This window comes from Oncorhynchus mykiss, chromosome 31 (genome assembly GCF_013265735.2).
Source record: "Oncorhynchus mykiss isolate Arlee chromosome 31, USDA_OmykA_1.1, whole genome shotgun sequence".
Classification (NCBI taxonomy): Eukaryota; Metazoa; Chordata; class Actinopteri; order Salmoniformes; family Salmonidae; genus Oncorhynchus; species Oncorhynchus mykiss.
The window spans coordinates 26,042,962-26,055,461 of record NC_050571.1 but is presented as its reverse complement, the minus strand read 5'-3'; the positions used below and the strand labels follow the sequence as shown (position 1 = coordinate 26,055,461).

At 46.4% G+C, this 12,500-nt stretch overlaps 2 protein-coding genes across 3 annotated transcripts in view; one reads left to right on the top strand and one right to left on the bottom strand.

The window, feature by feature from the left end:
* LOC110504856 overlaps positions 1-8,501 on the top strand; it is a 24,511-nt gene extending 16,010 nt beyond the window's left edge. The window contains exon 4 of the mRNA XM_036969570.1: positions 7,506-8,501. Within this exon, the coding sequence (XP_036825465.1) occupies positions 7,506-7,671 (166 nt within the window). The 3' untranslated portion in view covers positions 7,672-8,501. The remainder of the gene's footprint in view (positions 1-7,505) is intronic.
* Positions 1-12,500, bottom strand: part of LOC110504415 (dedicator of cytokinesis protein 2) — a 136,807-nt gene that overhangs the window by 62,267 nt on the left and 62,040 nt on the right. For both annotated transcript variants that reach the window (XM_036969568.1, XM_036969569.1), the window contains exon 26: positions 12,399-12,494. In XM_036969568.1, the coding sequence (XP_036825463.1) occupies positions 12,399-12,494 (96 nt within the window). The remainder of the gene's footprint in view (positions 1-12,398; positions 12,495-12,500) is intronic.

Genomic DNA, 12,500 nt, shown 5'->3' with positions numbered 1-12,500 from the left:
TTTTGCAAGAAGGAATGGGAAAAAATGTCAGTCTCTCGATGTGCAAAACTGATAGAGACATACCCCAAGCGACTTACAGCTGTAATCACAGCAAAAGGTGGCGCTACAAAGTATAAACTTAAGGGGGCTGAATAATTTTGCACGCCCAATTTTTCCGTTTTTGATTTGTTAAAAAAGTTTGAAATATCCAATAAATGTCGTTCCACTTCATGATTGTGTCCCACTTTTTGTTGATTCTTCACAAAAAAATACAGTTTTATATCTTTATGTTTGAAGCCTGAAATGTGGCAAAAGGTCGCAAAGTTCAAGGGGGCCGAATACTTTCGCAAGGCACTGTATATACAGTGTTGTAACAATGTACAAATAGTTAAAGTACAAAAGGGAAAATAAATAAGCATAAATATGGGTTGTATTTACAATGGTGCTTGTTCTTCACTGGTTGACCTTTTCTTGTGGCAACAGGTCACACATCTTGCTGCTGTGATGGCACACTGTGGAATTTCACCCAGTAGATATGCGAGTTTTATCAAAACGGGATTTGTTTTCGAATTCTTTGTGGATCTGTGTTATCTGAGGGAAATATGTATCTCTAATATGGTCATACATTGGGCAGGAGGTTAGGAAGTGCAGCTCAGTGTCCACCTCATTTTGTGGGCAGTGTGCACATAGCCTTCTCTTGAGAGCCATGTCTGCCTACGGCAGCCTTTCTCATTAGCAAGGCTATGCTCACTAAATCTGTAAATCTGTACATCTCTCTCTCTCTGGGATTTCTCTCTCTCTCTCTCTCTCTCTGGGATTTGTCTGTCTGTATCTCTCTCTCTCTCTCTCTCTCTCTCTCTCTCTCTCTCTGGGATTTGTCTCGCTCTCTCTCTCTCTCTCTCTGGGATTTGTCTGTCTGTATCTCTCTCGCTCTCTCTGGGATTTGTCTGTCTCTCTCTCTCTCTCTGGGATTTGTCTGTCTGTATCTCTCTCTCTCTATCTGGGATTTGTCTGTCTCTCTCTCTCTCTGGGATTTGTCTGTCTGTCTCTCTCTCTCTCTCTGGGATTTCTCTCTCTCTCTCTCTCTCTCTCTCTGGGATTTGTCTGTCTGTCTGTCTCTCTCTCTCTTTGGAATTTGTCTGTCTGTATCTCTCTCTCGCTCTATCTGGGATTTGTCTGTCTCTCTCTCTCTCTCTCTCTCTGGGATTTGTCTGTCTGTATCTCTCTCTCTCTCTGGGATTTGTCTGTCTGTATCTCTCTCTCTCTCTATCTGGGATTTGTCTGTCTGTCTCTCTCTCTCTCGCTCTGGGATTTGTCTGTCTCTCTCTCTCTCTCTGGGATTTGTCTGTCTGTCTCTCTTTCTCTCTCTGGGATTTGTCTGTCTCTCTCTCTCTCTGCGATTTGTCTGTCTGTCTCTCTTGCTCTCTCTGGGATTTGTCTGTCTGTCTGTCTGTCTGTCTTTCTGTCTGTCTGTCTCTGGGATTTGTCTGTCTCTCTCTCTCTGGGATTTGTCTGTCTGTCTCTCTCTCTCTCTGTGATTTGTCTGTCTGTCTCTCACTCTCTGGGATCTGTCTTTCTGTCTCTCTCTCTCTGAGATTTGCCTCTCTCTCTCTCTCTCTCTCTGGGATTTGTCTGTCTGTCTCTCTCTCTCTCTGGGATTTGTCTGTCTGTCTTTCTCTCTCTCTCTGGGATTTGTCTGTCTGTCTGTCTGTCTCTCTCTCTATGGGATTTGTCTGTCTGTCTCTCTCTCTCTCTCTGGGATTTGCCTGTCTGTCTGTCTCTCCCTCTCTCTCTCTCTGGGATTTGCCTGTCTGCTTGTCTCTCTCTGGGATTTGTCTGTCTCTCTCACTCTCTCTCTCTGGGATTTGCCTGTCTATCTGTCTCTCTTTGGGATTTGCCTGTCTGTCTCTCTCTCTCTCTCTCTCTCTCTCTCTGGGATTTGCCTGTCTGTCTGTCTCTCTCTCTGGGATTTGTCTGTCTGTCTGTCTGTCTCTCTCTCTCTCTCTGGGATTTGTCTGTCTGTCTCTCTCTCTCTCTCTTTGGAATTTGTCTGTCTGTATCTCTCTCTCGCTCTATCTGGGATTTGTCTGTCTCTCTCTCTCTCTCTGGGATTTGTCTGTCTGTATCTCTCTCTATCTGGGATTTGTCTGTCTGTCTCTCTCTCTCTCTCTCTGGGATTTGTCTGTCTCTCTCTCTCTCTCTCTCTCTGGGATTTGTCTGTCTGTCTCTCTTTCTCTCTCTGGGATTTGTCTGTCTCTCTCTCTCTCTGGGATTTGTCTGTCTGTCTCTCTTGCTCTCTCTGGGATTTGTCTGTCTGTCTGTCTGTCTGTCTGTCTGTCTGTCTGTCTGTCTGTCTGTCTGTCTCTGGGATTTGTCTGTCTCTCTCTCTCTGGGATTTGTCTGTCTGTCTCTCTCTCTCTCTGTGATTTGTCTGTCTGTCTCTCTCTCTCTGAGATTTGCCTCTCTCTCTCTCTCTGGGATTTGTCTGTCTGTCTCTCTCTCTCTCTCTCTCTGGGATTTGTCTGTCTGTCTTTCTCTCTCTCTCTCTGGGATTTGTCTGTCTGTCTGTCTGTCTGTCTGTCTGTCTGTCTGTCTGTCTGTCTCTCTCTCTCTGAGATATGTCTGTCTGTCTGTCTCTCTCTCTCTGGGATTTGTCTGTCGGTCTGTCTCTCTCTCTGGGATTTGTCTGTCTGTCTGTCTGTCTCTCTCTCTCTCTCTGGGATTTGTCTGTCTGTCTCTCTCTCTCTCTCTTTGGAATTTGTCTGTCTGTATCTCTCTCTCGCTCTATCTGGGATTTGTCTGTCTCTCTCTCTCTCTCTGGGATTTGTCTGTCTGTATCTCTCTCTATCTGGGATTTGTCTGTCTGTCTCTCTCTCTCTCTCTCTGGGATTTGTCTGTCTCTCTCTCTCTCTCTCTCTCTGGGATTTGTCTGTCTGTCTCTCTTTCTCTCTCTGGGATTTGTCTGTCTCTCTCTCTCTCTGGGATTTGTCTGTCTGTCTCTCTTGCTCTCTCTGGGATTTGTCTGTCTGTCTGTCTGTCTGTCTGTCTGTCTGTCTGTCTGTCTCTGGGATTTGTCTGTCTCTCTCTCTCTGGGATTTGTCTGTCTGTCTCTCTCTCTCTCTGTGATTTGTCTGTCTGTCTCTCTCTCTCTGAGATTTGCCTCTCTCTCTCTCTCTGGGATTTGTCTGTCTGTCTCTCTCTCTCTCTCTCTCTGGGATTTGTCTGTCTGTCTTTCTCTCTCTCTGGGATTTGTCTGTCTGTCTGTCTGTCTGTCTGTCTGTCTGTCTGTCTGTCTGTCTGTCTGTCTGTCTCTCTCTCTCTGAGATATGTCTGTCTGTCTGTCTCTCTCTCTCTGGGATTTGTCTGTCGGTCTCTTTCTCTCTCTATGGGATTTGTCTGTCTGTCTCTCTCTCTCTCTCTGGGATTTGCCTGTCTGTCTGTCTCTCCCTCTCTCTCTCTCTCTGGGATTTGCCTGTCTGCTTGTCTCTCTCTGGGATTTGTCTGTCTCTCTCGCTCTCTCTCTCTGTGATTTGCCTGTCTATCTGTCTCTTTTTGGGATTTGCCTGTCTGTCTCTCTCTCTCTCTCTCTCTCTCTCTCTCTGGGATTTGCCTGTCTGTCTGTCTCTCTCTCTGGGATTTGTCTGTCTGTCTGTCTCTCTCTCTCTCTGGGATTTGCCTGTCTGTCTCTCTCTCTCTCTCTGGGATTTGTCTGTCTCTTTCACTTTCTCTGAATAAAGATCAGTAATATTCTATGATTCCCAATATGCTGGTACACACACACACACACACACACACACACACACACACATTATGACACATCAACAATCTCATACAGTTAATCCAAACTAAAGAGGGGGATCATTTTCATAGAAAAACACACTCACACACACTTTACAGTCATTCTGAGCCCATTGGGAGATGCTGATCGTTGGTTTATGGGTATTTATATTGGGTGCATACATTTTCATATTGGTCCCCCGCGGGAATTGAACTAGCTGAGCTACATGGGACTACAAGTGTGTGTTATGAAACACACACACACACACACAAATCAACAAAGTCATGTATTTGACGGTACAGTTATGGTGTTGTCACACACTCAGCGGGACACAGAGAGGGGGGTGTAGAATGAAGACAGTAAAGGGCTAGAGATTGCATGGAGGCTTCCCCCTTAATAAGAGTTTGAGCTGGAAAACAACAGTTTGATGTTTCCTGCCTGTAGGTGTTTTGTCAATTGTAATTAAGCTGCATGACAGTTCTGACAAAAAAAGATACTGCACACACACACACACACACACACACACACACACACACACACACACACACACACACACACACACACACACACACACACACACACACACACACACACACACACACACACACACCTGTTAGGCAGAGCAGCTTTCCCAACTATGGCATAATCCCCCAAACAATAGAGAGAGGAGGAACAACGGAGAGAGAGAAATGATCAATTATGGAAAGAAAGAGAGACGTGGGGGGGTGGACGTGCTTGTTCTTCAAAAGCCACTGTAAAACATACTGTGCAGGGAGGGATGTGTGGGACAGGTTAACACTTGTTTCTGTCTATGTGTGTGTGTGTGTGTGTGTGTGTGTGTGTGTGTGTGTGTGTGGTTTCAGTTGGAGAGAAGCATTATAATGTATTCATCTTGCTCTTCTCTCCCCTGTGTCTGCATCTGGCCTCTTACCTCTTTTCCATGTCTACTGGCCTCCTCTTTCCCCACACAATCTAACCTTCCTCACCTCTTTCCCCACACAATCGAACCTTCCTCACCACTTTTCCCACGCACTCTAACCTTCCTCACCTCTTTCCCCACGCAATCTAACCTTCCTCACCTCTTTCCCCACGCACTCTAACCTTCCTCACCTCTTTCCCCACGCAATCTAACCTTCCTCACCTCTTTCCCCACGCACTCTAACCTTCCTCACCTCTTTCCCCACGCAATCTAACCTTCCTCACCTCTTTCCCCACGCAATCTAACCTTCCTCACCTCTTTCCTCGCGCAATCTAACCTTCCTCACATCTTTCCCCACGAAATCTAACCTTCCTCACCTCTTTCCCCACGCAATCTAACCTTCCTCACCTCTTTCTCCACGCAATCTAACCTTCCTCACCTCTTTCCCCACGCAATCTAACCTTCCTCACCTCTTTCCCCACGCACTCTAACCTTCCTCACCTCTTTCTCCACGCAATCTAACCTTCCTCACCTCTTTCCCCACGCACTCTAACCTTCCTCACCTCTTTCTCCACGCAATCTAACCTTCCTCACCTCTTTCTCCACGCAATCTAACCTTCCTCACCTCTTTCTCCACGCAATCTAACCTTCCTCACCTCTTTCCCCACGCACTCTAACCTTCCTCACCTCTTTCTCCACGCAATCTAACCTTCCTCACCTCTTTCCCCACGCACTCTAACCTTCCTCACCTCTTTCTCCACGCAATCTAACCTTCCTCACCTCTTTCTCCACGCAATCTAACCTTCCTCACCTCTTTCTCCACGCAATCTAACCTTCCTCACCTCTTTCCCCACGCACTCTAACCTTCCTCACCTCTTTCTCCACGCAATCTAACCTTCCTCACCTCTTTCCCCACGCACTCTAACCTTCCTCACCTCTTTCTCCACGCAATCTAACCTTCCTCACCTCTTTCCCCACGCAATCTAACCTTCCTCACCTCTTTCCCCACGCACTCTAACCTTCCTCACCTCTTTCCCCACGCAATCTAACCTTCCTCACCTCTTTCCCCACGCACTCTAACCTTCCTCACCTCTTTCTCCACGCAATCTAACCTTCCTCACCTCTTTCCCTCCCTCGTCTGCCTCTACATTTACTCCCCCTCTTCCTCTTTCTTTGCATGCCTTTTCTTTCCCTCGTTTCAATATTCACCTCATCATTTCCACTAGTACTCATCAAACCGTCCTCTCTTCCCCCTTCTCATCCCTCCCTCTTTACTCTCCTAGAGGGCCCTGTGTATTCCATGTGACTCTCTCTTCCCCCTTCTCATCCCTCCCTCTTTACTCTCCTAGAGGGCCCTGTGTATTCCATGTGACTCTCTCTTCCCCCTTCTCATCCCTCCCTCTTTACTCTCCTAGAGGGCCCTGTGTATTCCATGTGACTCTCTCTTCCCCCTTCTCATCCCTCCCTCTTTACTCTCCTAGAGGGCCCTGTGTATTCCATGTGACTCTCTCTTCCCCCTTCTCATCCCTCTGTCTTTACTCTCCTAGAGGGCCCTGTGTATTCCATGTGACTCTCTCTTCCCCCTTTTCATCCCTCTGTCTTTACTCTCCTAGAGGGCCCTGTGTATTCCATGTGACTCTCTCTTCCCCCTTCTCATCCCTCCCTCTTTACTCTCCTAGAGGGCCCTGTGTATTCCATGTGACTCTCTCTTCCCCCTTCTCATCCCTCTGTCTTTACTCTCCTAAGAGGGCCCTGTGTATTCCATGTGACTCTCTCTTCCCAGTCACTGGTGTCATTACAGAGGTTTCATTTCACACTTTTATTTGTCAGGAGAGAGCAAATAAGTTGACTGAGTGGGTGGGTGTGTGTGTGTGTGCATGCACACATGGTGTGTGTGTGTGAGTACGTGCGGGTGCGTGTGTCATTCCCCCTTATGCCTTCCCTCATCATAAGCTTCATTAACTCCAGATGCTTAATCCCTATGCATCTCATCTTGTCCCTCTCTACAGACACACCGACACACACACACACACACACACACACACACACACACACACACACACACACACACACACACACACACACACACACACACACACACACACACAGACCTCAGCCTTGAACTTTGAAGCCAAACTTGCCACAGAAACACTCAACCTCCACTACAATATGACCTGAAGCCCTTGAGAGAAGAAAAAGAGAGAGAGAGAGAGAGAGGAGGGAGAGAGAGAGGAGGGAGAGAGAGAAAGAGAGAGAGGAGGGAGAGAGAGAGTCAAGGGGAGGGAGAGAGGGAGAGGGGAGGGAGAGAGAGACAGAGGAGGGAGAGAGAGAGTCAAGGGGAGGGATTGCTTTGAAAGCATCTCAGGGGAAGAAGAATTTCCCTCAGCCCTCTGTTTTAGTTTCAACACTTTAAGATGACTCTCCTTCTCTCATCTCTCCAGCCTGTGATGTAGTGGTGCATTAAGTGCAAGAATGCTATGAACGTGAATCGATTTCAGAGTGTGTGTGTGTGTGTGTCTGTCTGTCTGATTAAGTGTGCACTTGCACCGGCACATGGTACTTACGAGGTGTGAAGCATGTGCATCAATGTACAGTATGTTATTGTGTTCACATAACTGCATTTATATTAAAGTACATTTGTATTATTACAAGATATTGTGTGTGTGTGTACACGTGTCTAATGCTCTACCCTTCTGTCTCTCTCACTCACTCTATCTTTCTATCCTACCCTCCCCCTCTTTCTGTCTCCTTCTCTCTCCCCCTCTTTCTGTCTCCCTCACTCTCACCTTCTCCCCCACCCTCTCCACTCTCCCCCCTCTCTCTCTCCAGTGTGGAGCATGACTTCAGGCAGCAGGAAGGCAGGTTCCAGCCAGTGATGGAGACTCTAGACAGGGACTATGATTTTCCCCTCCCTGTCCCCAAACCTGCCCCCGCCCACCCGAACACCAAGACCCTCGTCAAGAAGCTACGCAAGAAGTGCTTCTGGTGGCTGTAGACACACACAGACACACTCGCCCACACACAGCCATCGCCGGCGGTACAGTCGCCATGAAGACATTCCGAACTGCTGTTACCATGGGGATTGGACAGGTGTGTGTCTATGGACCATGGGGACTGCTCCTGTTTCATTGTTGTTGCTATGAGAACTGTACACCTGTTATGGTATCTATGGAGATCGATGGTTCATCTCTGACATGGTTGGAGAGCGAACAGTACATCAGCCCACAACTATGGGCTGATTGATAGTTACTTTAACCCAAAGTCTTGGTACAGTTACTGAGCTATGGATTTAGGGGAGACACTAAACTTTGACAAGAGTTCAGTCTAGAAGGCTGTGACAGCGGTGACCTTTCCTTAGTTCTAACATCTGTCAGATGAGAATTCATAGGTGATGGACCATGTCACAGTGGAGAGAGGAACTCTACTACCTAAACAGAGACGATTCCATCATTAAGCCCTCTAGAGAGTGACAGGCCGTGCAACCAATCAACAGTCTCCCATACTTGACTGACAAAGCGAGGATCCATTCAGGATTTCCTCCGAGTGCACCAAACACAAAGACAAGAATGAACACTCCACTCTACGAGCTTCCACTCTTCCACAATGCTATTGGTTATAACCCAAGCTCAACCAATTAGAATCAGCCTTTGCTTCTAAGACCACGCCCTATTTACTGTTTAACCAATCATCAGCACCAGACCCTAACCTGCCACATCAGTGCTTTTTTATAAACCATCCCAGTGTATGATCTCCCACAATGCTCTTCTTCTTCCTCTCACTGTGTTTCTGCAGCTGTTTGTAACAGTTATATTGGGATCCAATAAAGGTGTGTATTTTAAACAAAACATGAAGAGTCAGCTTAAAGAGTGATTGCCTAAAGCTTTTTTTGTGCCATGATGACTCACTTAAAGCACTTTTGACTACCACCATTTAGAATGAAACTGTGGTACTACGGATGGATAGTAAAAGCTGAGGGTTTAGTCTGGGAGGGTAATACTGTGGTACTATGGATGGATGGTAAGAACTGAGGGGTTAGTCTGGGAGGGTAATACTGTGGTACTATGGATGGATGGTAAGAACTGAGGGGTTCGACTGGGAGGGTAATACTGTGGTACTATGGATGGATGGTAAGAACTGAGGGGTTAGTCTGGGAGGGTAATACTGTGGTACTATGGATGGATGGTAAGAACTGAGGGGTTAGTCTGGGAGGGTAATACTGTGGTACTATGGATGGATGGTAAGAACTGAGGGGTTCGTCTGGGAGGGTAATACTGTGGTACTATGGATGGATAGTAAGAACTGAGGGGTTAGTCTGGGAGGGCTATACTGTGGTATTTGAAAGTGTATAATAAAGGTGTAATAAGTAACTAAACTGAAAGACGGACTGAAGCAATCAATACTTTCTCTCCAAGAAAATACCAAGTCCCTTGTTTTTAATCAGAACTCCATTTTTAAGTCAAGGCCCAAATGGAATTGGCCACCAGCCACCAGCCACCAGCAGGACCCAAGCAACAATTTGAGAAACACTTAAAGGACTGAAGAGAATCATTTAGAGGGCAACCAAGGTAAAGATCAATAAACTGGAAAGCATCTTCTACAACTGCACTAATTATATGGTAGGAGACTATGGAGGGCAGTATGGGAAGCCAAGTCAATTGGGTTGGAGAAAAACCCTGCAAACACGTAATCGTTTAAAAAAATATATTTCACCTTTATTTAACCAGGTAGGCCAGTTGAGAACAAGTTCTCATTTACAACTGTGACCTGGCCAAGATAAAGCAAAGCAGTGCGACACAAACAACAACACAGAGTTACACATGGACTAAACAAACGTACAGTCAATAACACAATAGAAAGTCTATATACAATCTGTGCAAATGAGGTAAGATTAGCAAGGTAAGGCAATAAATAGGCCGTAGTGAAAAAATAATTACAATTTAGCAATTAAACACTGGAGTGATAGATGTGCAGAAGATGAATGTGCGAGTAGAGATACTGGGGTGCAAAGGAGAAAAAATAACATTATGGGGATGAGGTAGTTGGGTGGGCTATTTACAGATGGGCTATGTACAGGTGGAATGATCTGTAAGCTGCTCTGACAGCTGATGCTTAAAGTTAGTGAGGGAGATATGAGTCTCCAGCTTCAGTGATTTTTGCAATTCATTCCAGTCATTGGCAGCAGAGAACTGGAAGGAAAGGCGGCCAAAAGAGAAATTGGCTTTGGGGGTGACCAGTGAAATATATCGTATGGAGCGTGTGCTATGGGTGGGTGCTGCTATGGTGACCAGTGAGCTGAGATAAGGTGGGGCTTTACTTAACAAAGATTTATAGATGACCTGGAGCCAGTGGGTTTGGCGACAAATATTAAGCGAGGGCCAGCCAACGAGAGCATACAGGTCGCAGTGGTGGGTGTATAAGGGGCTTTGGTGACAAAATGGATGGCACTATGATAGACTGCATCCAATTTGCTGAGTAGAGTGTTGGAGGCTATTTTGTAAATGACATCGCCGAAGTCAAGGATCGGTAGGATAGTCAGTTTTACGAGGGTATGTTTGGCAGCATGAGTGAAGGCTGCTTTGTTACGAAATAGGAAGCCAATTTAAATTTGGATTGAAGTTGCTTATTGTGAGTCTGGAAGGAGAGTTTACAGTCTAACCAGACATCTAGGTATTTGTAGTTGTCCACATATTCTAAGTCAGAACCGTCCAGAGTAGTGATGCTAGACGTGCCGGCAGGTGCGGGCAGCGATCGGTTGAAGAGTATGCATTTACTTTTACTTGCATTCAAGAGCAGTTGGAGGCCACAGAAGGAGAGTTGTATGGCATTGAAGCTCGTCTGGAGGTTAGTTAACACAGTGTCGAAAGAAGAGCCAGAAGTATGCAGAATGATGTCGTCTGCGTAGAGGTGAATCAGAGAATCACCAGCAGCAAGAGTAACATCATTGATGTATACAGAGAAAATAGTCAGCCTGAGATTAGAACCCTGTGGCACCCCAATAGAGACTGCCTGAGGTCTGGACAACAGGCCATCTGATTTGACACACTAAAATCTGTCTGAGAAGTAGTTGGTGAACCAGACGAGGCAATCATTTGAGAAACCAAGGCTGTTGAGTCAGCCAATAAGAATGTGGTGATTGACAGAGTCAAAAGCCTTGGCCAGGTCGATGAATACGGTTGCATAGTAATGTCTCTTATCGATGGCGGTTATGATGTTGTTTAGAACCTTGAGCGTGGCTAAGGTGCACCTATCAGCAGCTCGGAAACCAGATTGCATAGCGGAGAAGGTACGGTGGGATTCGAAATGGTCAGTGATCTGTTTGTTAACTTGGCTTTCGAAGACCTTAGAAAGGCAGGGTAGGATGGATATGGGTCTGTAACAGTTTGGGTCTAGAGTGTCTCCCCTTTGAAGAGGGGGATGACCACGGCAGCTTACCAATCTTTGGGGATCTCAGACGATACGAAAGAGAGGTTGAACAGGCTAGTAATAGGGGTTGCAACAATTGCGGCGAATCGTTTTAGAAAGAGAGGGTCCAGATTGTCTAGCCCAGCTGATTTGAAGAGGTCCAGATTTTGTAGCTCTTTCAGAACATTAGCTGTCTGGATTTGGGTGAATGAGAAGTGGGAGGGGGGGGGGCAAGATGCTGTGTTAGGTGCAGAGCTGTTTACCAGGGGAGGGGTAGCCAGGTGGAAAGCATGGCCAGCCGTAGAAAAATGCTTATTGAAATGCTCAATTATTGTGGATTTATCGGTGGTGACAGTGTTTCCTAGCCTCAGTGCAGTGGGCAGCTGGGAGGAAGTGCTCTTATTCTCCATGGACTTTACTGTGTCCCAGAACCTTTGGGAGTTTGTGCTACAGGATGCACATTTCTGTTTGAAAAAGCTAACCTTTGCTTTCCTAACTGCCTGTCTATATTGGTTCCTAACTACCCTGAAAAGCATATCATGGGGGCAATTCGATGCTAATACAGTACGCCACAGGATGTTTTTGTGCTGGTCAAGGGCAGACAGGTCTGGAGTGAACCAAGGGCTATATCTGTTCCTGTTTCAAAATTGTTGGAATGGGGCATGCTTATTTAAGATGGTGAGGAAAGCACTTTTAAAGAATAACCAGGTATCCTCTACTAACTGAAGGAGGTCAAAATCCTTCCAGGATACCCGTGCCAGGTCGATTAGAAAGGCCTGCTCGCTGAAGTGTTTTAGGGAGCGTTTGACAGTGATGAGGGGTCGTCGTTTGACCGCGTACCCATTACGGACGCAGGCAATGAGGCAGTGATCGCTGAGATCCTGGTTGAAGACAGCATAGGTGTATTTAAAGGGCAGGTTGGTCAGGATGATATCTATGAGGGTGCCCGTGTTTAAGGGTTTGGGGTTGTACCTGGTAGGTTCATTGATAATTTGTGTGAGATTGAGGGCATCTAGTTTAGATTGTAGGACGGCCGGGGTGTTAAGCATGTCCCAGTTTAGGTCACCAAACAGTACGAGTTCTGAAGATAGATGGGGGGCAATCAATTCACATATATTCTTAGGGCACAGACATGGATAGTAAGACATAACTCTGTAGACTATCTCTGAAGTAGATTGCAACTCTGTCTGGCAGTTCTATCTAGTTGGAAAATGCTATAGTTAGGGATGGAAATTTCAGGAATTTTGGTGGCCTTCCAAATATTTGACTGGTGAATAGTGGACTATTGCCTTGGGAAGGGGGGTAATTAGGTTTACTCACGATCAGGGCGTGTTCACGACCCATGGTTATGACTGTACGGTTGATGGTCCTGAGGAGACTGACCACAATGTCCTGAATATGCTGGAATGTGTCACCCTGAAA